At 47.8% G+C, this 25,607-nt stretch overlaps 4 protein-coding genes across 4 annotated transcripts; 2 read left to right on the top strand and 2 right to left on the bottom strand.

Annotated features, from left to right (window-relative positions):
• Positions 1 to 529: 529 nt before the first annotated feature.
• Positions 530 to 9,499, top strand: CYP2D6 (cytochrome P450 family 2 subfamily D member 6). Its single transcript, XM_068191433.1, has 9 exons — positions 530 to 938; positions 3,266 to 3,437; positions 4,132 to 4,284; positions 4,888 to 5,048; positions 5,168 to 5,341; positions 7,113 to 7,254; positions 7,818 to 8,005; positions 9,011 to 9,152; positions 9,286 to 9,499. The coding sequence occupies exons 1-9, from the start codon at positions 726 to 728 to the stop codon at positions 9,462 to 9,464; spliced, it is 1,524 nt and encodes a 507-aa protein (XP_068047534.1). The 5' UTR covers positions 530 to 725; the 3' UTR covers positions 9,465 to 9,499.
• Positions 9,500 to 11,060: 1,561 nt separating this feature from the next.
• NDUFA6 (NADH:ubiquinone oxidoreductase subunit A6) lies at positions 11,061 to 13,684 on the top strand. Its single transcript, XM_068191428.1, has 3 exons — positions 11,061 to 11,228; positions 11,418 to 11,533; positions 12,739 to 13,684. Exons 1-3 carry the CDS (start codon positions 11,102 to 11,104, stop codon positions 12,868 to 12,870), a joined length of 375 nt encoding a protein of 124 aa, XP_068047529.1. The 5' UTR covers positions 11,061 to 11,101; the 3' UTR covers positions 12,871 to 13,684.
• Positions 13,685 to 14,915: 1,231 nt separating this feature from the next.
• SMDT1 (single-pass membrane protein with aspartate rich tail 1) lies at positions 14,916 to 17,654 on the bottom strand. The gene is made up of 3 exons (XM_068191430.1): positions 17,440 to 17,654; positions 16,564 to 16,704; positions 14,916 to 15,199 (listed from the first exon to the last, which is right to left on the bottom strand). The coding sequence occupies exons 1-2, from the start codon at positions 17,593 to 17,595 to the stop codon at positions 16,567 to 16,569; spliced, it is 294 nt and encodes a 97-aa protein (XP_068047531.1). The 5' UTR covers positions 17,596 to 17,654; the 3' UTR covers positions 14,916 to 15,199; positions 16,564 to 16,566.
• A 3,350-nt stretch (positions 17,655 to 21,004) lies between these two features.
• PHETA2 (PH domain containing endocytic trafficking adaptor 2) lies at positions 21,005 to 25,073 on the bottom strand. The gene is made up of 3 exons (XM_068191390.1): positions 25,044 to 25,073; positions 24,010 to 24,106; positions 21,005 to 23,467 (listed from the first exon to the last, which is right to left on the bottom strand). The coding sequence occupies exon 3, from the start codon at positions 23,457 to 23,459 to the stop codon at positions 22,650 to 22,652; it is 810 nt and encodes a 269-aa protein (XP_068047491.1). The 5' UTR covers positions 23,460 to 23,467; positions 24,010 to 24,106; positions 25,044 to 25,073; the 3' UTR covers positions 21,005 to 22,649.
• Between the last annotated feature and the right edge of the window lie 534 nt (positions 25,074 to 25,607).

Genomic DNA, 25,607 nt, shown 5'->3' with positions numbered 1-25,607 from the left:
GATCATTGTGCTGACTGACACTTGGAGTTTGATAAAAATTTTTAATTCTAGAAATACTAATTATTTTTAAAATTTTAGGGGACTGTTTTAAGCTAAATTCTGTAGCAAGTGCTTTCTGTGAGGGAATGTTTGAGCTAACCTGAACTTCCTCAACTTCCAACAGAACCTATCCTTAGCCTGCAAACATAAACCTATATGATCTGTGTTTAGGAGCTGCTTCTTCCTTGACTTGCCTGTACTAACAAGAAGGTGACACACATTTAATCAACCTTTTTCCAAATCGCCCCATGAGAATGCAGCAAGACTGGTTGCTTGTGAACTTTGCCTTCCTGTGAAAGAAGGCACCCAAACACCCAGGGCTCACCCAGCCCTGCCCCACTGAGGGCATTGTTAGCACCAGCTGCCCCTTTTAGCAGCAACAGAGGTCTCTGAGCTCCCGCCTTGGAGGAAGAAGAGGGGGAGGAGGAGGGATGACCCTCGTCACCACTCCCCTAAGGCTGAACCGAGCAGAGGAGGAGTTTATAGATAGAACCAAGTTTCACAATCAAAAGCCAGCCAGTGCAGGGAGAGAGGAGGAGCAGAAAAAGGCAGTGTGGGGAAAAGGAGGAAGCAAGGAGAAGGGGGCAGCTGTCAGGGCAAGAAAGTGAGAGAGAGGAGAAGAGGAAAGGCAAAAGGTGGCAGTGACAGTCTTGGGTCAAAAGAGGAAGGAGTAGACAGGCTACAAAATGGCATTGCTCCTGTGGCTGGGGTCCCAGCTGTCATCCATCTGGACCAACATCTCTATACTGGGAGTTTTTCTTACAGTGTTTACTTTACTGCTGGACTTCATGAAGCGCAGAAAGAAGTGGAGCCGTTACCCACCAGGCCCAGCCTCGCTGCCATTCATTGGGACCATGTTCTCCATTGACTTCCACAACCCCCACCACTCCTTCGGCCAGGTGAGTGGCAGCCCCTGAACAAAACACTCCACATACAATCCACCGTGGGCCCAGGAGGGGTGGGTCACACCCTGGCATCAGCTACAGATACATAACACAGAGAACAGCAATTTCTGTTTCCCCTGAAGTTGCTAGATAGAGCTTTAAGACTAACTAGCAAAAAAAAAAAAAAAAAAAGATAAAAGAATGTAAAAGTATGCACACAGGATGGTAAAGCTAGAAACTAGATAAACAGATAATGAGGAATATAGCGGGTGTTTTGGCAAGTTATGTTACAAGAAACGAGCACATGACCAAAGAAAAAGTTCAAGGAAAGGTCACATGTAATACTGAAGCACTCAGCGAGTATGACTCCTAGAGACACCTTTCAGTGACCCTCTAGGTCCATGAAAGGACTTCCAGTAGGAGGCAGATGCATGCAGGTAAGTCCTAGGAAAAGTGATGTTTATGTAGTAGCTGGGAAGCACGCTGCAATAAATATGTATGATCATGGTGGAATAAATACCCGGTTGTAAAGGGTATTTCATTACACTCATTCTATAAGAGGAGTCCAGTGCTACAATAATGCATACTTGCTTAACAATACTTCAAATTATGTTAGAAAGTTTATTTTTGGCCAACTTCAGTATCACTACCTTTGCACAAAGCTGAGGGGCAATGCTCTCTCCAAAGTCCAAGATGAAGCAAGTCACTGCTCAAGGACACTGACCTTGCCTGCCCAGACAAAGAGAGAATCACGCACCAACACTTCCCAACCTCTATCTCCCCTTCTCTGGATGAGCTCAGGGAGAGATCACTGCTGTGCCCCCAGTGAAAGGTGCTGCTGTAGAGCTGGCTCCAGCCTGACATCTGGGCAGGCTTGGAGGCAAAGGAGCAGGGGGTTGTACAAACAAGGGAAGACAAACAAATATCTGTGGGCTGGGAATGTGGCTGCAGGAATGGCAGGCTTCCCTGCGAGTTACTGAAGCATGCCTGCAGGCATGTGACAGTTTCAGTTAAAGAGACCAGCTTGTGGAATTTGCCCCTGCAGCAATGCCCAAAATCTCAGTAGCTTTCCTATTCAAAATCTGGCCATAGCTTTTCTCAAAGGGAAGGCAGGGCTTTCACAGCCTGCAGCAGATAAACCAGGGTGTTTTGTGCTTCAGCTTGCAAACTCTAAAAGACTCTTTTCTAGGACAGTGCTGTTCAGCTGCCTGTCCAAAACCTGCCAAGTAGAGAAACTAAATACAGCATTTGTATTATTTGCTTGCATGTAGTCCAAAAGCTTACCATTTTCAAATCATATCACATCAGGATCATGCTAACCACAATCTTGACCAGTAATCATTTTTAATTATGTAATTCTAGTGCCAGTGAAGTACTAATTCCCTTTTCAACCCTACTGCAAATACAGTATTAAGTAGTTCAATTCTTTGCAATGCTACAGTGCAGAAATAAAAAAATCTTATGTTTTAAACAAAACAAAACAAAAAAAAGGACTTGAAATAAAAGTCAAAAAACCTGTGGGGTATTGCTACTATTGCACTGTCTTTAAACAATGTGCTTCTGGGCTTTGCTCAGTGTTCCTGACTAACAGGGGAGCTTTGACATGCCTTCCCAGGAGTCCATGTCCCGTTAAAGGGTTTGTCTACCTGGAGAAGTCTTTGCTCCATGGCCAGCTCCCATGGTGAGTGTATGGCTGACAGGATTACCTGTGCAGCCATCCTGATTCAGCTTTATGAGTCTTACAGATCACAGCAGATGTAGGGTGTGTGCCAGTTACCAGTCATACTAGATGTGTACACTCCTTTTGGGGAGAAAGTTGACCTGAAACTCCAGTGTAGAATTGCCTTTCCCAACCATGTTTCTGGAAACCTGGCTCTGGGTAGATCTTTAGGTACAAATGCATCTTTTAATAGAAATTACATATCACTTTATTATTTCCTTCAGCAGAAGTAGACTAATTCAGAACTTACTTAGTCTTTCAGATCAAAATAAATAGAAACATTAGGAAATAATTCATTATCGAGCATGCAGTCTTTAAAAATCCCAAAAAAGGTTCTTGACAAAATTAAAAGTAGTTACACAATGTTCATGACAACAGTTTGGCCAGGATAGGCGTATTCTAAATTTTTCCACCTAAGGGGCATTGATCCCTGCTACAGCTGCTGCTTGGCACTGTTTGGAGTTGTTGCACTGCAAAGATCAAGATCAAAGATCAGCTGAAGATCCCTGAATAAAAGTACCTCTAAGTTCACTCAGTAGTAAATGCCCTAAGGAAGGATATGGTGATATTTCTGATGTTGCACTCAGCTCATTTTCAGGAACATGATTTTTTATCTTGGCAGCTCCAGAAGAAGTTTGGAAACATCTTCAGTCTCCAGAACTGCTGGACCAACCTGGTAGTGCTGAATGGGTATGAAACAGTGAAGGAAGCCCTGGTCCACAAATCAGAGGACTTTGCTGACCGGCCGCACTTTCCAATATACGAGCACATGGGCTATGGAAAGAATTCTGAAGGCAAGTCCCATGAAAATGGACATTCCTTGATGGCACTAGCATGAGAAGGATTGGGTAGAGGCAAGATTTTCTCAGTGTGGTACGCCTTTGTGTGTCCCCCTGGTCAACCTCCTTGTATGTCTGGCACTCTCTGGTAGCAACAAACTTGGATTTGATTAAATGGGGGCTGCCTTTAGTGGTTGTAGTATAGCTCCAGCAAGCACACACTTCTTCAGCTGTGTAAGGACACCGTAAGTGGTACAACTTTTCTGCCAGCTCCAAACACCCACAAATTAGTGCTTATGGTGCTTATGTAAGACAAAATGCTTATGCAAAATGTTACATGTATGTAGTTACAAAAAAATATGGGGACTTTCATTCAAGATAGAGTATTTTCCTGCATCCTGCCCACATTACAACCTCAACTCCTGTGTGGTGGCACAAGCTGGTGGAACAATGCTGAATGGTTTGCTGAATCCTTAGCAGCCCTTGTTGCTCCCATTGAATCCCCCTGCACCTTTGCCAGCCATGCACAGGCATTAGAAGGTGCAGTGATCCATTTCAGAATTGCTGACTGAACAAGCTGCATAAGGTCAGGCTGTTTAATCTATCCATACAGACCTGTACCTCCAGACTCATGACTGCTGTTCTCTAGCAAAATTCACTTGATGTACAAGTGAGATATCTGACATTTCTTGCTCATCCACAATTCCAGGGATTGTTGTAGCAAGATACGGGCACGTCTGGAAGGAGCTAAGGAGATTCACGCTCTCTACACTGAGGAACTTTGGGATGGGAAAGAAATCCCTGGAAGAGCGAGTGGTAGAGGAAGCTGGATTTCTTTGTTCTGAAATCAAGTCTGAAGAAGGTTTGTGACATCCACAGGGATGGGGACATGACAGAAGAAGGCAATACAGTGATGCAGAGAGAAGTAATACTACAGCCACTCCTGTCTGCATGCAGTGCTCTCTTCTCATACAGATGCAGTGTTTCTAGTCTATGTGCCCTCCTTGGAGCCAATTTGGCTTTACAAAGTGGGGCTGCCGTAACACTAATCCCTTTGAAACAGTAAACAAATAGGAAATTAGAAATAGAGAGGTAAAATAGAATTACTCCCAGAGCTCAGTAACTCTACTTTATGAAGTTTAGTGGAACATATTGATATTATCACATGCAATAAAAGTGCAGCTGAGAGTTCACAGCCTGTCGTCGAGACACAGAACAAAGCATTACCAGTCAAGTCACAGAAAAACCCTGCAGCTCAGTTTTTCTTGGGAGATTTCTTCTTTAAACATAGAGCAACTAAATATTAGTAAGAATGAGATGATCTTCACTTCCTAGTGTGATGCTCTGGGGGCTTTTTCTCCTGGTGTCATCAAGGTGACATTTGAGTATTCTCATTGTTTACAGATGAAGTCCAGCAGTTTGGTATTGCTGAGCTTCATGGCTTGGTCTCCATTTCCATTTTCAGGTAAATCTTTTGATATACATGTTCTCATAAATAATGCTGTCTGCAACATGATCTGCAACATTGTCTTTGGAGACCGTTTTGACTATGGTGATGAGACATTCAAGAAGCTGTCACAGTTATTTCAAAAATCCTTGAATGAAGAAACTGGATTCCTGCCTCAGGTAAACCACAAGCTGTAAGAATCTGCCCTCTATTGCTTGAGAGAATTGTGTTTTCCCCATTTTTCTTTTTTTGCATCATGTAATATCTTCTCTCACTCTCTCTGATTCTCACACCCCAGCTTCTTAACGTGGTGCCCATTTTGGTGCGCATCCCTGGAGTGCCACAGAAAATCTTTCGAGCACAAAAGGAGTTAATGGACTTCATAGATGTGGTCTTAGATAAGCATATGAAGACCTGGGACCCTGCTTACACCCGAGATATCACAGATGTGTTTTTAAAGGAAATGGAGAAGGTAGGGTGACACTAGCAGACCCTCCAGGGTCAGAAGTAATTTCTTTGCCTGCTCAAGCTTGTGAAGCTGACTTTCCTCCTAGATCTGCACAAAACCTCTTACCATCTAATTTCCTACTTTTTCATTCCACTTTGTATCTTGAGAAGAAAGGTATTCTTCATGTCGTAACCTCTTTTGTTGTCTTGAGACACCATATTATCTGCTGATGTTCTTGTTTCCATTTTCAGCTTTTACATTTCCTTCAGAATCTAGGAACTTCCTTCTTTTCAGCCTACAAAAATATGAAGGCTTTTAAAAGGCAATGATTGAGAATTCACTAAATGTCCTAAGTTTGCACCAGGGAAGAAGTCGGCATGCAAGATTCTGTGTAATGTCAGTGCCTCAATGGCTGATGCCTCAAAATCAGTCACAAAACTGGAGCAACAGATTGACTTTTTGGTGTCATTGCCCCATCCGCAGCCTGCCTTTAAACCAAGTTATGATTTGAAACTAGTGTCTCCTTTGGGATATATATTTTTGAATTGCTCGCTAAGAACTAGTTTGCTAGATATCAGAGGAAGGCTAAATCTGAACTTCACTGAAATTAAAAGGAGTCTTTCCTTGAATTCAGTCAGGCACACAGTATAAAATCAAAGATTCTTGGGTCAGCCCATCCAACTGCCATATGTTTCTGCACATGGATTCACTAAATTTCAAGTGCTAGATGAGCAATATTAGCAAATTCTGCTTGCAAATTACTTCCACCATCCAAGTCCTCAGCCTGGACTGCTGCTCTGTATGACAAACCCTGCCATGCTGTGGGGGTCAGGCAACTCCAGCCCATGGGCAGAGCAACGTGACCCACTACTCTGCAGTGAGCAGTACAGCCTAGGGGTGGGTGCTGCCTCTTGTCACATCTCTCTTCTGTTCACTAACATCACCTGATAAGCCAGTCTGATAACTGAATTAACTTTGGTCAGGTCAGTCCCAAACTCCCTTCTCTGAGATCTTTTACTAGAATAACAGTTGAGTCTTAAATGCATTATTAATTGCTATCCATATTACAACAGCATCTAAATATACAGAATAACTTAACAGAAGCTAATCCCTAGGAAAAGGACGTATAAAGAGGATTAGAAAAGACAAGCAGACAAACTCATGCAGAGAGTTTGCCATATCTCATATGCTAACAAATTTGAGCTCAATTAGCATTTGGATGAGAGACCAGTTTTGCTGAAAATGGTGTTGCAGACTTAATAGGCAGCAATAATCCTTTAACCTGATAACCCTGATTTTTTTTTTTTTAATTCAATAGTAAGAAAGTACCATGGCAGGAATAGAGAGAATCTGTAATTCACAGCTAGAAATAATCTCCTTAAAATCATGCTAATTTTTCATTTGCCACATCAATGCAGCCTCCTCTCTGTGGCTTTTATCATCTGATCAAACCTGGGTAACTGTTTGAGGGAAGATGTTACAGTGAGTGGCAAAGACCTGCTGTCTGTCTGAGCTGAAAGCAAAAGGTGTTTACTTCTCTCCTGAAGGCAGGAGTAGCATTCTTCTCTGCGTATATTGGAGGTGGTTGAGGACCTTCAAATACAGGACATAACAGGGTTACAAAGTAAATCAGTCATGCTCAGACTGTTGCTTGTGCTGTGCTCTACTCTTGCAATTAAAAACAGGAACACATGCTAAAAGATGGATCTAGTGCTTCTCAGCACTTCTCCGGGCAGTGGTCTTCTTGCCCAGCAAATACCCCAGCTCAAATCACCCACTTTTTTGCTCTCCACAGGGTAAGGCAGCTGAAGAGAATGGTTTCCACTACAGCAACCTTCGTATGGTGACCATGGACTTGTTTACAGCTGGCTCTGAGACCACCTCCACCACTCTCCGCTGGGCATTACTGTATATGCTTCTCCACCCAGAAATACAGAGTAAGTCAGAAACTTACTTACAGAAGTGTAGCCTCTTCCCTTCAAGGCTCATTTTTCCACAAGGATTTCGCAAAGAGGAACAGCTTTGGTGATTGCCAGTCTAGCAGAAAAACAGGAGAAACACGTCCCAAACAGCTGGAGGGGGTAGCCATGATAAAAAGATTGGAGTTTGAAGGGCAGGTTCGCTCTTACCTTCATTTTGAGGGCTTCACCTGGGGATTGGCTGTGGTCAGTGTACCCTCTTCCACTATTTGGAATAGATACTGGTTGGTTTAAATTCTCTAATGCTGCTTGACCAGGTACCCTTCAAGCTGCAGAGAAGGGGGGGTAAGGTAGCGTGTCAAGTGGCAAGGCCTTTATTAAAAATGCTATGAGCAAAGAACAGTTATACAGAGTTACCTGTCAATTGAAAAAGGCCTTCCTGTCTGGTTTCTTTTTCTGTCTCTACTTGTCCTGTTCTCACACAGTGCCTACAATCTCATGCAGCCAGTCTTCTTTCAGCTTGTACCAGCCGCTTCTGGTTCTCTAAGGATCTTCTAATTCTTTATCTCTTCTGCTTTCAGGTAAGGTCCAGGCAGAGATAGATAGAGTGATTGGCAGAGAGAGACCCCCCACCATGAAGGACCAAGCTAGCATGCCTTACACTAATGCTGTGATCCATGAAGTGCAACGCTATGGGGACATTGTTCCTGTTGGGCTACCTCACATGACGTACCGGGACACAGAGTTGCAAGGCTTCTTCATTCCCAAGGTGACTGTGACCAGATAAGTTATACAGCAGCCTCTCCTTTTGCAGATGCCAGGCATGGGGTGGGGATGATCCCATCTAACCCTGCAGTGTTGCACTTCCAGCCCCCATTACAGTCACTGTTGAGCACTAAAATAGGACATTTTGAAATGTTAAATTCAGGCAGATGGTCATATCTGTGTTCTGGGCTTACACGTGTTGTATGGGAACGCAATGCAGTGGCAGCTCAGTGCAAAGGTTTCCTTTCCTCTTGATGAGCTGTGATATTCACTGCCAGTTAGAAGCCTAACAGGCTTTCTGGAGGCACTCAACACCAGCTTACTGTCTTTCCTGAGATGGTAGTAGTTAAATTCTAGCCTCTGAAGCTACCCAAATGCCATTGGCATTCAGACCAGTTTCGCTGTGACAAGCAGCTATCCTGGCAGGAGTGGCAGAATTCAAGCCTGGGAATTTTTTTTTTAAGTTGTGGGGTTTTTTGTTTTGTTGTTTTTTTGTTTTTGTTTTTTTTTTTTTTTTTTTGTTGTTGTTTTTTTTTTTTTTTTTTTTATTTGTTTGTTTGTTTGTTTTTTGTAGCTGTGTGGTAGGTATCTCCTCTGGTTTAAAACCTTGACATGTGAAAAAGGAAAGCTTTGCCATTTTCCATGGTCCCTGCGAGAGCTGGGCTTTGAAGTCTGTCAGTCAGCTTTTTCTCTGCAGCTATAAAACAAGTCCAGGAGGATCTGAGAAGCAGAGGCTGTTTCCACTGTGTAACCGTGAAATTGGCGCTTGCATGCAACAGCCTTTGTAAGGCTATAAATTGCGAAAGTTCAGATGCTTCGGAGTGTAGAGCAAGCACCGTCTGCCATTGGAAAAGGGCCCTGCTTTACCTCTGCTTCAAATAAGATGCAGAAGTGGAAATGGGTGCTATTAGTTGGCAGACACGGTCTAAAGAGGGACCAGCACTGTCCCACTGTGCCAAGATAATGCTGCTGTTCTCACTAAGTTGTTTCCTCTTGTGGGGGAGTGCAGGGGACGACAGTCATCACCAACTTGTCTTCCGTGCTGAAGGATGAAACAATCTGGGAGAAACCAAACGAGTTTTACCCCGAACACTTCCTGGATGCAAAGGGGCAGTTTGTGAAACCAGAGGCCTTCCTGCCCTTCTCAGCAGGTAAATCTGAGGGGAGGATCCAGCTGCAAGTCAGAAGCACAGCAGGAGGGTGATCTGCTCCCCCCACCCCGCGGCAATTCCAGCATCGATTATTGCCCTCTTTGGCAGACACTTCCTCTTCCCTCTCTTGCAGGTCGCCGTGCCTGTCCAGGAGAACAGCTGGCCAGGATGGAGCTCTTTCTCTTCTTCACCACTCTCCTGCAGAAATTCACTTTCGTGCTCCCTGAGGACCAGCCCAGGCCGCGGGTGGACGGTCACTTTGCACTCACGAGGTCTCCACACCCATACCTGTTGCGAGCTCTCCCAAGATAGGTACACACCACTCTCCTTTCTCTCACAGATCACCACCCCCCCAAACTCTGTCAGAAACATTACAGGTCTAGGCAGGATCATGCCACGTTCGATCTCAAGTCTTTACATCCGTGTAAAGTAAGGATCTAGGGCAATATCTTTTTGAGCTTAATTCTAGTTGTGGTTCTTGAATCAAACAAGAGAGCTTCAGCTTCAACAGCAAGGTGACATTAAAATGTAGTTTCAGAGTAGTACTTCTGGAAAATCTTACTGTCCAAGACATACATGTCCCCTTCATTCCTTCCTGTTTATTACACACTTCTGTAGGTTGAACAAATACTGCATTGTCTTAATTTATAGCATCAAAGAAAGTAAGTTTTAATCCTGATAACCCTTATGTCACACTATGCCTCCAGTAGGAGTAAATACCAAGGAGTACATAAATAATCCATATGGTGTTTCAGCCACAGAAGAAGGTCATTTGTGAAATACAGAAATGTCGATAAATACATTTAAAGAGAAATCCTGGTGTTTAGATTTACTATCTCTTCTAATTAAAACTTTTTTTTTATTTTTGGCATTACATAAAGTCACCTCTTCGGCAGGTTTGGAATTCTCAAAGGGATGGAGTTACACTGTTTGAAACTGTATGGCCATAGATTTCAGAGCTACCTTTCTCTTTCTTCCTGCAATATTCCTGACAAATTGTTTTGCAAGATGCAAAGGTATGTTGATGTTTAAATTAGCATTAGTTCCTTTACCACATCTAAAGAGACAGTAGCACGAAGGAGCTCCTATGTATAACCAACACTAAAAAAAAAAGAAAATATCTGAAATTGAGTGCACGTGTGCAGTAGTAATTTTATGTAATAGTAATTTTGGAAGCTATGAAAGCTATTGAATTATGCAAACACTTATTAACATAATTAAGATTCGAACTTCATCAGGAACTACACATTTTCACATTTATGCTTTTCGACTACAAAATAACTTGAAAGAATAAAAGTGATGTGAAACCTTCTTTCTCCCCCCTCCTGTTTGTGGTTGCCTCAGTCCTGCTGTGCTCCTGCTACTCACCTGAGATGTCTCTCCTCCCACCCAGCACCTGAGTCTTTCAGGATCATTTCAGTGTTACTCCTCTGGTCCGTTCAATGATACCGACCTGCATGTGTGCGGATTTATAGGGGCCAGCACATACCCAAGTGTGTTTAGAGAGAACTTAACTTTGGAGAGGTCCCGGCACTCGTGTATCTGGATAAAAACGTGGGTATAGCTAGAGTAGAGAGTGTCTTTTCTAGCATGCAGGAGTGTACCGAGAGAAAATCCAGTTCTGCGACCGATCAGCGGCCGCCCGCGGCCTTTCGGGAGCACGGGGAACAAAGGGCTCGCTCCGACCCCGGCCGCCGCCCCGGCCTGAGGGCGCAGCGCGCTCTGAGGGCCAACGGCCGCAGGGGGCGGGGCCCTTCGGGGGCGGGGCCCGCCCAGCAGCCGCTCCACCCTTGCAGCGCGGTGATTGGGTGATTGGCGTTTCTTCCGACCAATCGGGTGGGAGGCGGCCGGCCCGGGAGGCTGGAGTGGCAGCTCAGCCGGCCAATAGGGGAAGTTGCCGTGCCCTGGGCGTTCCCGCGGGCGGCGGGGAAGGTGGCGGCGGCATCAAGATGGCGGTGGCGGGCAAGGCAGTGGTGTCGGCCGCCGTGAAGCCGATCTTCAGCCGGGACCTGGGCGAGGCGAAGCGGCGCGTCAGGGAGCTGTACCGGGCCTGGTACCGCGAGGTGCCCAACACGGGTGGGTGAGGGATGGCGGGGCCTGCCGCCAGGGCTCAAGGTCGGAACGGCCTTAATGACATTGGTGAAGCCGGCGGGCATCGCGTGAACGAGTGACAGCGTAGCGATTTTTCGGGTTGAGTTGCACGTTGCCGGTGGAACAAGTGCAGAGCGACGTGGATGACCGCAGTAGGTGTTGTGTTTCTCTTAGTGCACCTGTACCAGCTGGACATCACGGTGAAGCAGGGGCGGAACAAGGTGCGGGAGATGTTCATGAAGAACGCCCACGTTACGGATCCACGCGTGATAGACATGCTGGTTATTAAGGTACACACAGTTACTTCTGATTTGTTGAAGCTGCAGAGAATGTGGATGATTGGTGGTGAGTGTGATGGAGGAGAGGGACAACTTTTACCAGCTTGTCTCTGGAGCGGTTGTCTCTTGCAGTGGGATTGGTAATATCTGTGTCAGCAAACCTGCTGATAAGGGATCAGGTGGCTTTAGAATTCAGCAAGTGTATGTCAAGCACAGCGGCAATTAAAATACTAAGTTTGTTCCTTATTTTTGTTCCTTGCTTGCTTGTCTTCTTTTTAACAACAGCAATCAAAGGGAAAATAGGCGCTGCTCACTAGTTTACTATTAAAAACAAACTTTCTACCCTCTACTGTACTTCATTGGATTGGAAAATGGTTTTCTTCACTGATTCTGAAACATATATTGCAGTGTCAATACTTGGTGGGAAGCTGGTTTTGGGTGGCAGAACACTCCAAATCTGTAACACGTCTGGTGGTGTTACAGGCCTGAGAGACCTGTCTGCTTCAAAGCAATCATCAGCACAGCAGGCTTCAAGAGGTGTCTGAGCAACAGTAACTGATCTCTGCAGTTCTAATGCATTAGAAAGCTTCCAACCAAGGACTGCCATGCTCACCTGTTTAGTTTCTTGCATTTCAAGACAATTACTCTGTCTTTACATGATGAAAAAATACGGAAACAGAATCCTAGATAGTATGGCCGGTGACAATTCCAGGCAGTCTCATTTTGCTCTGTGCTACCATCCTATAAAACCGGTACAAAAGGATGAAATAGTGACGAATTTGCACGTCTCGGTGGCAGTGATACTGGTGCAAAGCACTTGGCAGCAGTTATTTTACAGCTAAAGTGTTGCTGTTTACCCAAGTTCAGTAGAGGTGCTCGAAAGTTAGCAATGTTGTGTAGAATTTTATGGGAGGTGCTGGTCAGGAGAGAAACAAAGTAGGTTTTAAGAGGGGGACAGAGTCCGTTGCCTGTTTCACAGGGCTGGGAAGCTGTGCTGCAGAGAAATCCACATAAGTCCCAAGGCAGGAACAGTATATTTGTGTCACAGTGCAGGTGATGCATGCAGGCTCTAGGAGTACAGAACTGTTGATGCAGCTATTATTTTCGGAGGTGTTTTAAAGTTCATTCAAATAAGTTTTGAATCATTTCACAGTACTGCATGATTAGACTTGGGCTCTAACTGCCAACTAGTCTAAAATTCTTTTGTGTGTGTGCAGGGAAAAATGGAGCTTCAAGAAACCATTCATGTCTGGAAGCAGAGGACTCACATCATGAGGTACTTCCACGAGACGGAAACCCCGCAACCTAAAGACTTTCTGTCCAAATTCTATGCGGGCCACAATCCCTGAGAAACTGACTATGTCTTCCTGCCTTATATTACAAATAAAGTTCTATACAATATTAAAAAAAAATCCGTACCAAGAGATTCTCTAGTATCTTGGAAGCCTAATGACTAGGTGAATCCAGAGCATGTGCAAGTGATAATCTGTTTGAAGAGCTGTAATTTCCTAGTTTTGCCAGTGTGTATTTTCAGTGGATGGCATTTATCCCATCACTTGCCCTGGGGTATCTGCTGAATAACCACAGCACAGCCTGTCTGTGGGTCTTTGTGCTTATGGCCCCATCTGTAGATGTTAGCTCTGTGAGGTAAAGGGTAGCCCTTCAGAAAAGCCACTGTACTCACAGAAATATTCTTGTGCTTGAGGGACATGTGTATTCATGCAGTGTCTTGCAATTTCATCCTGTGACTTTGCTGGCCTTGTGTTTTTTATTAGTCTCCTTCATTTCTCACAGAGAAAATATAAAATCCAGTAGGCAAATAAATCCTTGTGCATTAAAACATCAGCAGAGTCCATTTCTCTGCTGTAAAATGAAATTATCTGTAAAAAGGGGGTTTGTACTGTTTTCTAGAATAGGAAGGCTCTGTAAGAGCTTCTGAAACCTAGCACGAGATGGTGTCCTACCATCACCTCATCCACTGAATCAGGAATAATTATTTCCCTTTTGAGAGGGATAAGGACAATTTATTCTTCCACCAGATAACAGGTTTTCAGCAAGTAACTCAGTGCTGGAGCTCTTCCAGATGTGACCAGCACTGGATGTTTGTAGTATGCTCAAGCTTCTTTTTTTCCCAGCCTAAATAAACATCTTTTTATCCTCTAAGTACTGGGGCTTTCTTCTCCATGAGGCTGTAACACAGCACTCCTCAGGGATGTGTACATAGGTACCTCGGGGCTCCAGGGTTGGCATGTTTTTAAGGACAGGGTTGACGAAGTCAGGAGGGGCCCAGGAGGGACTGTGGGACAAAGCGGTGAAAAGGATTTTGGTAGCATATAAAACAGAAGTACATGTTTGGCTCCCAAGAGCAGATAAACTGGAACAACTGCTTTCTCAGGTGGCTTTGGGCAAGGAGGGGCCACCTCAGATACCAAGTGATTCAAGAACCTGACAGCTGCCTTTAGCTACAGCTCTTGGGGTTACTCAGATTACAGGCTCCTTTTTCTCTCAGTAGCCAAGCTAGAGAGTTATTGAGCAAACCTTAAAAGCTGTGCCAAAGACTAAGAGAACGAATGTGCTGCTGGAACTATACACTGCTCCCTATTCAACAGCAACACCAATAAGGAAGGAAGAAGTGAGCACTCAGGAGGCCAGATCTAGCGACCAGAAACCATGAGACACTGGGGCAGTGCTGGCTTAAGAATAAGAAATAACTGACCACCCTCTCAAGGTTTCATTTTGAGAAAACAGCTGGTCTGCTGACTAAAGATACTCTTCCTGTGCCATAACAGCAAAGAAGAACTTTTAAGTCTATGATACAAGGATTTAAGTGCAATAGCAAATACTTTTATGAAAAAAGGAGTTGAAGTTCATACAGTGAAGAAAACAAATACCTTAGGGTATTTCAGAATTTACTTACTTCACAAATTACTTACTTATTTCAGAATTTATTTACTTCCTTTCAGAAGGAAATACTGAACTACCTAGGAAATATTAGATACTTGGAGCCAGTGTTCAGATTAAATGCTATAAAGCACATGAGCAAATTCATTTGCAACTTGTGATCTCAATCTTTTACCAAAGCCGCTCAGAGTTTTAACTCTTTGATGATAATACTGTCTTTCATCTTCAGTGAGGTGAAGTTAAGGCCACAGTGCCCATCAGATACAGCTGCTAGGTTGTTGAACAGTGCTATTGTCAGTGTGCACTCCACTCTTTAACAGGGCTGTGTTGCGGGGCTGCTGCTTCCCCAAGGATTCCACATGTCCTGTAGATCAGTACTGAGTTACTGAAAGGACTCAAAAGAGAAAATAAACATGAGGAGAGCCTCCCTACTGGAACAGACATACAGAGATAGAAAGGTTAAGACAGAAAAAAAAAACCCAGAGGACCAAAGTTGCACATGTCAATCTCTTTAATTGTTTCCCATGTTGCTAATTAAAAGCATCCCAAGCAGTCTTTGATGAGGTGAGCATGTGTGTGCAAGGACACAGGGCCTGTCAAGCACTTCCTTCAACCCTGATCTACAGATTTGCAGCATACAGAGATGTGCAGGACACTCACTGGCAAAAGGGGATACAAAGCCCCCTGTCCCCTTTAGGAAGGACAAAACACAGGTGACAGATGTTGGAACCATTGTTTTGTCAATGGCTTTCTCCCTTCTGTTCCTCTGTTCCAGTGCTGCAAATAGAAAAACAAGCTGTTACAGATACACTATGAGCTGCGGTCTGCATCCTCCTCCCAAAACTACACAAGATGGGGTTTACATAAAGGGAGTTTCCAACAGGCCAGTGCAGACTTTGCAATCTTTTAAGTCTTGGCTTTTAGCTGCATAGTGCATGCTGGAAAACCCCTTATCAACTGGAATACATCCACCAAACTGACTATAAATCTACATTATTTACAACAACTTCTCTCAAACAGTTTCTTTGTTCTATAAAAAATCAAATAACACCCAAACTCAAATCTTTACACAAGAACAAGCTAAACAGAATAATAGAAGATGGTAGAAAGTGTAGCACAGTGCAGATAAAGGTGAATTATTTCCATTCTTCCTTTCTGCAATGAGTCTGAATGGTTCAACTACTCCAGAGATCAGTGTTGTAACACCGAGCAGACAGTTTGTTCTGATGGGTTCCAGAATGCTCTTAAATTGTTCACCTATATCAGAATTTCAGACAGTACATGATTCTGTTTTAAAAGAGTCATTCTTTGAGTTAGGAGAAGACTTTTAAACAGGTAAACAAGTAGAACAAAATCATGGAATCATTTAGCTTGGAAAAGACCTTCAAGTTCATGGAGTCCCAATTGTTAACCCAGTACTGCCACGTCCACCACCGCTAAACCATGTCCTGAAGTGCCTCATCTGCACCTCGTTTTAATACCTCCAGGGCGTGTGACTCCACCACTTCCCTGGGCAGCCTGCTGCAATGTTGGACAACCCTTTCCCTGAAGAAATGTTTCCTAATACCCAGTCTAAACCTCCCCTAGCACAGCCCGAGGCTATTTGCTCTTGTCCTGTTGCTTGTTAAGTGGGTAAAGAGACTGAACCCTACCTGGCTGCAGCCTCCTTTCAGGTAGTTGTAGAGAGTGATAAGCTCTCCCCTGAGCTTTCTTTTCACCAGGCTAAACAGCCCTAGCTCCCGCAGCCACTCATAACATGTGTGCTTCAGACCCCTGAGCAGCTCTGTCGTCCTTCTTTGGATGTGTAACACAGGAGCACTGAAGTCTCTCTGTTGTCTGCAGTATAGACCCTCATTGACTACATTTTATTTCTGATTCAGCTGGCAAGATCTAAAACACCATCACTTTTTCCAGTCTCTAAGAAATGCATGGCGTGGAGATTGCACAGATACCAGTCTGGCCTACTCTGGTACAAAACAAAAAAGTTCATAGCCAAAGGCATATCCATGACCATGTGTTAAACTGCAAGTATATCTTTTAAGCTGTTGCTGGCTGTATTTCCTTCTGTGAGATTCTCCTCCCTGCCCTAAGCCAAACGGGAAGCAGAAATAATTAGATTGCTGGAGTAGTTAATGACGTACCCTTTAATCATCGTCATCGTCATCCTCTGGGACAAAGATATCATGTTCTTCAAGTAAGGCTGCAAAGTTCTTACTGATCTGAGTACCAACATACAGGAAAGGGATCACGACGCTGAACACTCTGAGGAGGCCGAAGGGCGTCTGCAAGGAGTCGATTGTAAAAAGCGGATCTTTACATCCAAGCAAGTCGCACGTTGGCCGAACTGGCGCACTCTCGGCTCCACAGGCACGCGGAGGGCCCGGTCAGCGGCCCGCAGAATGATCTGCGTCCCTAGTGCCAAGCCCCGGTCAGCGGCCCGCAGAATGATCTGCGTCCCTAGTGCCAAGCCCCGGTCAGCGGCCCGCAGAATGATCTGCCTCCCTAGTGCCAAGCCCCGGTCAGCGCACCGCGCTTCGTTACCGCAGTACAGTGTTACAAACACTCCCGCACCAGCGAGTGGGCAGCCCGGGGCAGGGAACAGCCGAGGCTTAGGGAGGGGATGGCGGTCGCCGGTGACAAAGGGCGGTGCGGAGGCGGGTACTGCTCTCCCCCTTAGGTGGCGGCGCTGCCTCGCTCGGGGGGACGCGGGGGACACGAGCCCCGCACGCTCGGGGGGACGCGGGGGACACGAACCCCGCACGCTCGGGGGGACGCGGGGGACACGAGCCCCGCACGCTCGGGGGGACGCGGGGGACACGAGCTCCGCACGCTCGGGGGGCCGCTCCCGTCTCCCTCCCGCTGCCGAGCGCTTCCGCATCCCCGCCCGCAGCTCCCCGCCCATTGGTCCCAGGCACTGTCACTCACCCTACCGCCCCGCCCACACCAGCTGCGCCTGCACCCATTGGCCACCGCTGCCGCCCGTTGCTGCCGCCCCCGCCCGCTCGCCCCTCACTCACCTTAACCGGCTTGGGCAAAATGGCGCCGCTGCGGGTGACGGTGGCGCCCCGGGAGGGCACCAGCGGCACGGCCGGGGTCCGGCCCGGCTCGCCCCAGCCCGCACGCCCCGAGCGAGCCAGGGTGGCCGCCAGGAGCCGCCCGGCTGCCGCTGCCATCGTCCCGGTGCCCCGAGCCCCGGCCCAGCCCAGGCGTCACCTAGGATCTCGCGAGGCTTGTGCAAGGCTGCGGTGTCGGCACGGCGCATGCGCGGGGCGAGACCGCGCCCCCGGCTCTGGGGGCGTTTCTCGGTGCCCCCGGGGGACGGAGCGGGAGAGCGCCCGGGCCGCCTCCCGATAAGGGGAGAACCGGGCTGGGCGGGAATGGCCAGGCCCTGCAGACAGCCAGGGGGCTGCACGGCTCCATTAACAGCGCACGGGCTACGAATCAAACCGGTTTATTCGGCTTCGCGGCATAAAATACAAACTCTAAACAGTGTAATGGGATGCGTAATACAAGTTCCGCGTGTAAAACAAACTGTCAGCAGTGTAATGCAATGTATAGTACAAGTTCTGCGTGTAAAACAAACTGTCAGCAGTGTAATGCAATGTATAGTACAAGTTCTGCGTGTAAAACAAACTGTCAGCAGTGTAATGCAATGTATAGTACAAGTTCTGCGTGTAAAACAAACTAAACAGTGTAATGCAATGTATAGTACAAGTTCTGCGTGTAAAACAGTCAACAGTGTAATGCAATGTATAGTACAAGTTCTGCGTGTAAAACAAACTAAACAGTGTAATGCAATGTATAGTACAAGTTCTGCGTGTAAAACAAACTGTAAACAGTGTAATGCAATGTATAGTACAAGTTCTGCGTGTAAAACAAACTGTCAGCAGTGTAATGCAATGTATAGTACAAGTTCTGCGTGTAAAACAAACTGTCAGCAGTGTAATGCAATGTATAGTACAAGTTCTGCGTGTAAAACAAACTGTAAACAGTGTAATGCAATGTATAGTATAAGTTCTGCGTGTAAAACAAACTGTCAGCAGTGTAATGCAATGTATAGTACAAGTTCTGCGTGTAAAACAAACTGTCAGCAGTGTAATGCAATGTATAGTACAAGTTCTGCGTGTAAAACAAACTGTAAACAGTGTAATGCAATGTATAGTACAAGTTCTGCGTGTAAAACAAACTAAACAGTGTAATGCAATGTATAGTACAAGTTCTGCGTGTAAAACAAACTGTCAGCAGTGTAATGCAATGTATAGTACAAGTTCTGCGTGTAAAACAAACTGTCAGCAGTGTAATGCAATGTATAGTACAAGTTCTGCGTGTAAAACAAACTGTCAGCAGTGTAATGCAATGTATAGTACAAGTTCTGCGTGTAAAACAGGCGCATGCAAAACCATCTCCTACAAAAAGGAACAAGCCCTACCTAAAAGAGAAGCACCTGGAAAGGCAGGAGTCGCTCGTAGTGTTTTCCAGGCTATTGTGCGGAGAGAACACGAGTTTGGTGCTGCTGGTGACAAATGCCCCCGTGCATTTCAGTGGAGCTGTTTTTCCAGCTCCTCTGCAAAGGCAGCGGGAAAAGGAAACATTGAGGGGTAGCTCCCCCAGGCACTATTAGTGCAGAAGCTACTGTAACACAAAATGTCCGATCTCGGTCATGATTGTCCGCCACATGGCTAAGAGTGGCCAGGGTAAAACCTTCAGGTTACTCTTCACCTGGACTCAGTGGAAAACAGCACAGCTTTACCAAAAAAAAAAAAAAAAAAAAAAAGTGCAAAAATTATATATCATGGGCTCAAATCTGAAATGCCAGCCTCAGAAAAATGTAAGTATTTAATCAACTATTTTAGCAGGATGGGGAGCCCTTCCCGGCACAGCTCACAAAGGCCATGTCAAAACTGCCCTTCCTCTTTCAATTTCTTTTAAATTTTAGCACCTTCCTCTCATCACTTGTGCACTAAAGAAAACCCTTAGGAAAAGGATCTTACTTCAGTACTTTAAGAAAAGTACACATTCAACTTCAGTGTTCAGCTCCCCCTTTGCCTAGGAACCTGTCTAGATAGACATTCTCTATTTTTAAAAATAAAAAGGGAAACTGGAGGCAGGAGGTGAAACAGTCCAAATCTGAACGACTGGAGAAAACCCCTGGGTAGCAATCAGTGTTATTTTGCTGCTTGTTTTATGTGCAGTGAAAACTCTGCCTTTCCTGTAAGAATCTCTGCCTGCAGAATGACACACAGGCTGCTCCATTAGCCAGCTGAAGGCTCGACCTCAGGAAGCTGAAATCCTGACCTCCTGCCTGGAGGCTGCTTCAAAGGCACTGCCAGCACAACCAATTCAGCTGGGCTGGCTTGACAGCCTCCATCTCTGAGGAGGCAGCGCAGGACTCAGGTGCTTCCTACCTAATGAAGCAAGTGGCAGTGGTCATTAAAAAACCTGTACTCCCATACAGATTTGGGCAAGGCTCCAACACGGCTGCTACAACAGTGGGATGGTGAGGAAACCCTGATCAAGTACATCCAAAGTCACGCAGTGCTCTGGAGACCTAGCAAAGGCCCAGGCATGGATGGCTGCGCTGAGCATAAATGTGGATCAGGATTCAGCCATTTTCTTGTCAGCACTGCAGAATAAAACGCAAAATTACTCTAAACACGATCAGATGGAAAGCAGAGCGCAGTGCCTCATTTGCAGGATGTGGGATTTAGTTGGGATATGGGCTAAGCAAAGGTAGGTAGCATGGAAATTGTGCCATTTGAATGGGACAGATTAAAGCATTAAATATAAGCTCTTCAGCAGTGCTACAAGCACAATCCTGGCTTATTAAAACACACTAAACTTCTTAAAAGTGAAACTGCCCTTAAATGAATAATACTGTCTCAGTTTCAGTTCTGACAGAACTGGCTTTGTTAATTTATCTTCCCTTTCAAGTCACTCCCAATTCTTGGGTCTCATGTAGGAACTGCCACTACATTTTGATTTGTTTTGGAAATTGAGTCTTTCATACTGCTTTATGTTAATCTGAGACATCAGGAATAATCTCTTTGTATTACATTTTAAAAAATAACCACAGGAAAATGCTTGACAAATTTGACCTTGGTGCCAAAATACCCATGCTCAGAGCAAGGAGTCACCAGGTAGTGCAATCCCCTGCTGCTGCTGTCCTGGCATGGGAAAAGGGACACATTTGCAGCCAGGAATGCTGCAGTACTGAACTCTTCAAGCAGCAGGGTAGGGAGACACAAATGGCCCCTATGTCCAACCAGCTAAGCTGCTGATGAAGCCAGGGCATTGCCCCATGGCCACCTGCTCCCGATTTTTCTGAACTGTTTTCACAAAAGCTGAACAAAAATAATCCTCCCAAACTTGAAGACCCTTACTGTGAAGTAATACAACCACAAACTGGAGAGGCCTGGATTGTGTTACTCACAAGTGAAGGTTACATTCTCACTGACCAAAGTAATTTGTAAGATCTAATTTAAGATCTGATTTCCTCTAATGTACCATCAAGCCATAAATAGACAGGAGGCTGGAAGCTCATCATCAAAAACTACCAGAGACATGTTTAAAAGGCACCAAGAGTTAATAGAATTAATTTGATTTCTGCATTGGCTATCTCTACAGGCTGTTGTAAAGTAGGAAGCTGAGTGCGTTTAAGTCCAGAAAGGTTCCAGCCAGTCATGATCTGAAATGGGCTTTTGCTTTCCTAGCAAAGCTCTTAAAAAAAAAAAAAAAGGAAAATAAAAACAGGTTTAATGTTTTTAGATGGGAAGCATGCAACTAGATAAGGGAGATTTTTAAACCCCATCCCAAGGGTGTTCTAGTCCCTGGACTTGGCACCCACCTGCTTGTACCGTGTGCTTTGTGGCCAAGGTTTCTGACCTACTGATGAACAAGACTGTTTCCACAGTGAGGTGACAGGCATGCCCTCCCTGCTGCCCTCCCAGCCCGCTGGGAGGACAGGATGTGCTGCAGAGATCAGCCAAGCAATGCTGACACGAAATCAGAGGGAAGCGCCGCAGACCAGGTGCAGACTTGATAGAAGGCAGCGACATGGCTTTAACACCGGAGAGGCAAGCTCAGACACTGCCAACACCCATAACTCACTCCCACACCTTCACTTCTCCTCCTGAGACCAGGCCTCTCTCCCTCCCCACCCTTCAAAGCCTCTCCTCCAACTGCACAGCACTGCCAGGAGTTGGGCAGAGCCACAACACTGAGAGGCCCTGCAGGAGTGTGGCTCTGGACACCCTCTTGGGCAAGCAGCCCGATGAGCTGACTGAGCCCTGTATGGCACTTTGAAGGGGCTGTGGTCTAAGCAAAGGCTGAGAAATTTACACCTGCCCAGGCAAAGAGTCTTTAGCATCCCTGTATAGGAACAGGGAAACCTTGAGCCAGAGATATTAGCAAGCTTGGTTACTGCTTTACAGAGTCCAGATTAGCCCTGGGGAGCTTCTGGTGTCCTTGCCGTGGCTTCAGGCCAAGTTCTGTGTCTCCATTTCAAGCTTGCTGTTGAGTATGAGCACACAAAGAGATAGTTGCAAGACCATGATATCCACATCCTGAAGGATTTAGCTGAAAGAAGGGTTAGTGCAGATCACAGTAAAAAACCAATGCAAAAGCCCCAGCTGCTGGGCCAGCAACAGCTGCAGTGGCTTGCATGTCCTGTAGTGAGAGAGGCACAAGGCTGGAGGCATGCGCCGGGGCCAGTGGCCTGTCAGAGGCACTTCATAAGAGCCCAGCCTTATCTGCTGCAAAAGAACAAAGGCAGAAGGACTTTGGCAGAAGACCACAGACAGTAATAAGCACTGACCAAAAGCAAACTTCCACACTGAGAAACAAAACAAAACAAAAAAAAAAGTGGTGAAGCAGAGGTAGGGGATGAAACACCCAGAGCATCCACCATGTCAGGACAGCAAATGGCCAGGCCTGTTGGCTGAGGTTCATTGCATATGTGCTGATTTGGGCAGCTCCTATTTCCAGCAGAGAGTTTAAGCAAAGGTGGCTCCCCTGGTATTACACACTCTCTGGCTGTATAAAGCCTCATAGAAGTTAATTGTGAGGTTCAGAGGAGATTTGAGTCCCTCCCAAGTGAAGCATACATACGTCGCACACTCAGCCACTCATGAGGGCAGGGGGCAAGCAGCGTCCCTCACTTCACTCTTCCTGCAAGCGGAACAGGCTGCTGGGCATCAGCTGGCCAGTGACTTGTGTCCTGTGCCCCCAGTCACGGGTGTCCCCTCTTCTGCCTCTCCTGCCACTCCCGTCTCAGCACTGCAATCTCCTGCCCATACCAGTTGTGCAGCTTGGAGAAGCAGATGGTTTCCGGTGGCACTGGGCTCTCCAGCATGGCTGGTGAGAGGCCAGGTGCCGGGGATCCTGTGGCACTGCTGGCGGCCGAGCGCCGGCGTGGAGGCAGGGGCGGGGGCTTTGTTTGCCCCCCTTCATGGTCAGTGCAGGTGGCTCCTCCGGCAACACATCCACCACTACTCCATGTGGAGTAGCCATTCTCCAGGGTAGTGGGCTTCTCCTGGAGAGGCTGCAAGGCAGGGTTGGAGAGATGCCTCTTCCTGCCAGAGGAGGACCTCTGTGGAGACTTACGGCAAGCGGCCAAGCTCTTGCAGGCCTCTTCCAGCTGCTTCTCCAGCTCCCTTACCACCAGCCGCATGTAGTCGAAGCTGGCCCGTGAGAGTGCCTTCACCCAGGCCTCCATGGCAGCCTGCCCGTCAGCCACCAGCACATAAGCCCTGGCACCAGCGTCATCAAAGCGGATGGCAAAGGCAAACTCCTCAGCGGCCTCGCACAGCTCCACGGTGCAGCCCTCCAGGACCACCAGTCCCACGGGCTCCCGGCTCTCCCGCTCCTCAAAGTAGAAGAGGAGGTTGCCCTTGAGGACGAACCAGCGGCGCTGATAGGAGGTGCCATGGTGGTGGGCATGGTGGTGGTGCCGCTCCACCCGCTTGCGCAGAAAGCCGGTGTGGTCGGCAGGCGAGTCGCAGGTGGCGTAGTGGGCCACGCTCCGCTCATTCAGCTTCATCGCCCCACCTAGGAGCAGAGGAAGAGAGGGGGAAGAGGTCATCTTGGTGTGAGGAGCATGTCACTGGCCCCACCAGAAGAGGCCAGATCCTGCTCCCAGGGAAAAGCAGCCACTCCTGCAGCCCCTACTCCAGCAGCCACTGACACAGGACAGTGTCTAACCCCGCAGGTACCCCTACAAAGGGCAGACTGGTTTCTCACTGCTGCACAGAGGAGGTCACTACCAGAGCCTCACCACCCAGACACCTGCCTTCCCTGCGAACGCCAACACCACTGTTTCATTTCTTATTCCACAAGTGACCTACTTTGCTGGTTTTTAATGGGGCGCATCAAAGAAATTTGCCTCTCTGCCTGCAAGGCACTCATTTTGCTCTCTATTAGAAGGCAGGATAAGGAGAGTGTTTCAGACCCAAGGGCTCTGGAACTTAAATTTCTGTCCCCTTTCCCTGCTCCCTGTCTCCATGCAGGACCACCCACACCCACCAGCCCTCCTGGCAGCAGAACTCCCAGCTCCAGCAGGTTCCCCAGCAGTGGGGTGCTAGGTGCCGTACCAGCTGTGCAGGTCAGACTGCAAACCCTCGCTGTCTTCCTTGGCCAGGCTGCTTCCAAGCTGAGGGTGTCCCAGGCTTCAGCGTGATGGGCACCATCCTTTGTTGGAGGAAAAGAATGAAGAAGAAGGAGTTAAGAACCAGAACAGTTTGGGACTGACAAAGCTAAGAGCTGCGTCACTCCCACCTCAGAAATCCAGGCTCCTCAGTGCAGGCAAGCTGCACTGGAAAGTGGGATACCAAAACTGGGGGAACATGCACTTGCTTCAAAGCCTGAGCCCTATCCCAGCTCAGGCCAGTGCTCCTGTGGGTTTGTTTTCTAGCTCCTGTGTTTGTTTTGGGTTTATTAATGGAAAAAAAGAAATGTTTTGCAGAAGCTGTCACTGCCCCATTTGTGGAGGCCCTTTGGCAGGCGACTCAGCAAGTCAAGGAGGACAGAGCCTTGAAGGACAGAGCAAGCACAACCTTTGTGGAATGTTCAATTACCAAAGGATTTCCAACCGCTAAAACTCTACACACAGAAATATGCAGAAAACAAACCACAGCCACCACTCCCAGGACAGACCTGGATGCTAGGAGCTCCCCACTGCTGAGCAACTTCCAGAATCCCTCCTGGAGCCCTTCTCTCCCAAAAGGGCTTGTGGGGCACAGCTGAGGACATGGGGGCACGGACGCCAGTTGAAAAATGCCCAAGACCCCGATCAGACACAAGGAAAGGCTGCTCCCTGGAGGTGCTCTGCCCTGGGGAGCTTCCAGCCGGGCAAACTCGGGCTGCGGAGAGCAGGGGCGGCCCAGGCCGGCCCTGACGCGAGGGGGCTGTGGGGGTCCCACGTGTGCCGTGCTGGGCTCTGTGTCTTTGTGTGCGGGCGCAGGCCTGTGCGTGTCTGTGTGTGTGCCTGCGCCCCTCCGTGTGTGAGCTCGTCGCCTGCCTGCGACCCCCGCGGCCCCGCGGCCGCTCCCGCCCCGCCGCCGCCCGGCCCTTGCCCAGCGCCTCCCCTGCGACGGCGGGACCCCGGCCCCTGCCCGGCCCGGCTCACCTCCGGCCGCTGCTGCTCGGCGGTGCGGGGCAGCCCGGCCCTGCCGCGGCCGGGCGGGGGAAGGCTCCTTACGGCCGCCGGGGCCGTCCCGCCGCGCCGGCAGCACCGCCCCGCCGGCGGCCAGGGGGGAGAGGGGGGGCCGGGGACACCGCGGCCGGAGCAGGGCCGCGTCCTCCCGCACCCCTTCCCTCAGCCCGACACCTCTGCAGGGTCGCAACCTGGGGGGGAACCTAAACCCTCGGCTCCCAGAGTCACTGTTGGGGTGCAGCAGGCACAGGGGCGGCGGTGACAGGGTGCCGGCTACGGGGTGCTGCAATGGGGTGCAGTACGGGCTGGGCGCAGTGCTGACGGGCACCGGCTACGGGGTGCAGCAGCAGTGGGGTGCAGCACGGACAGGGTGCAGCTGCGGGAGCGGTATTAATGCACTGGCACGGCCCAGGGCTGCAGTACCGGCGGCGGCGGGCGGGCGGCGGGCGTGGGCAGTCAGTCAGTCAGTCCGTCAGTCCGTCAGTCCGTCAGTCCGTCAGTCCGTCAGTCCGTCAGCTGATGCAGACGGCATCACGT

Source organism: Anomalospiza imberbis, chromosome 5 (genome assembly GCF_031753505.1).
Source record: "Anomalospiza imberbis isolate Cuckoo-Finch-1a 21T00152 chromosome 5, ASM3175350v1, whole genome shotgun sequence".
Classification (NCBI taxonomy): domain Eukaryota; kingdom Metazoa; phylum Chordata; class Aves; order Passeriformes; family Viduidae; genus Anomalospiza; species Anomalospiza imberbis.
This window is presented reverse-complemented; position numbering and strand designations above follow the sequence as displayed.

Excerpts from the sequence above, each read along its gene's own strand:
- SMDT1 (XM_068191430.1), bottom strand. The coding sequence starts at position 17,595 with ATGGCAGCGGCAGCCGGGCGGCTCCTGGCGGCCACCCTGGCTCGCTCG. Across the intron at positions 16,705-17,439 it reads TTTTGCCCAAGCCGGTTAAG|ACGCCCTTCGGCCTCCTCAG; the intron begins GTGAGTGAGGGG and ends GACTCCTTGCAG.
- CYP2D6 (XM_068191433.1), top strand. The coding sequence starts at position 726 with ATGGCATTGCTCCTGTGGCTGGGGTCCCAGCTGTCATCCATCTGGACC. Across the intron at positions 3,438-4,131 it reads CTATGGAAAGAATTCTGAAG|GGATTGTTGTAGCAAGATAC; the intron begins GCAAGTCCCATG and ends CCACAATTCCAG. Across the intron at positions 8,006-9,010 it reads AAGGCTTCTTCATTCCCAAG|GGGACGACAGTCATCACCAA; the intron begins GTGACTGTGACC and ends GGGGGAGTGCAG.
- NDUFA6 (XM_068191428.1), top strand. The coding sequence starts at position 11,102 with ATGGCGGTGGCGGGCAAGGCAGTGGTGTCGGCCGCCGTGAAGCCGATC. Across the intron at positions 11,229-11,417 it reads CCGCGAGGTGCCCAACACGG|TGCACCTGTACCAGCTGGAC; the intron begins GTGGGTGAGGGA and ends TGTTTCTCTTAG. Across the intron at positions 11,534-12,738 it reads TAGACATGCTGGTTATTAAG|GGAAAAATGGAGCTTCAAGA; the intron begins GTACACACAGTT and ends GTGTGTGTGCAG.
- PHETA2 (XM_068191390.1), bottom strand. The coding sequence starts at position 23,459 with ATGAAGCTGAATGAGCGGAGCGTGGCCCACTACGCCACCTGCGACTCG.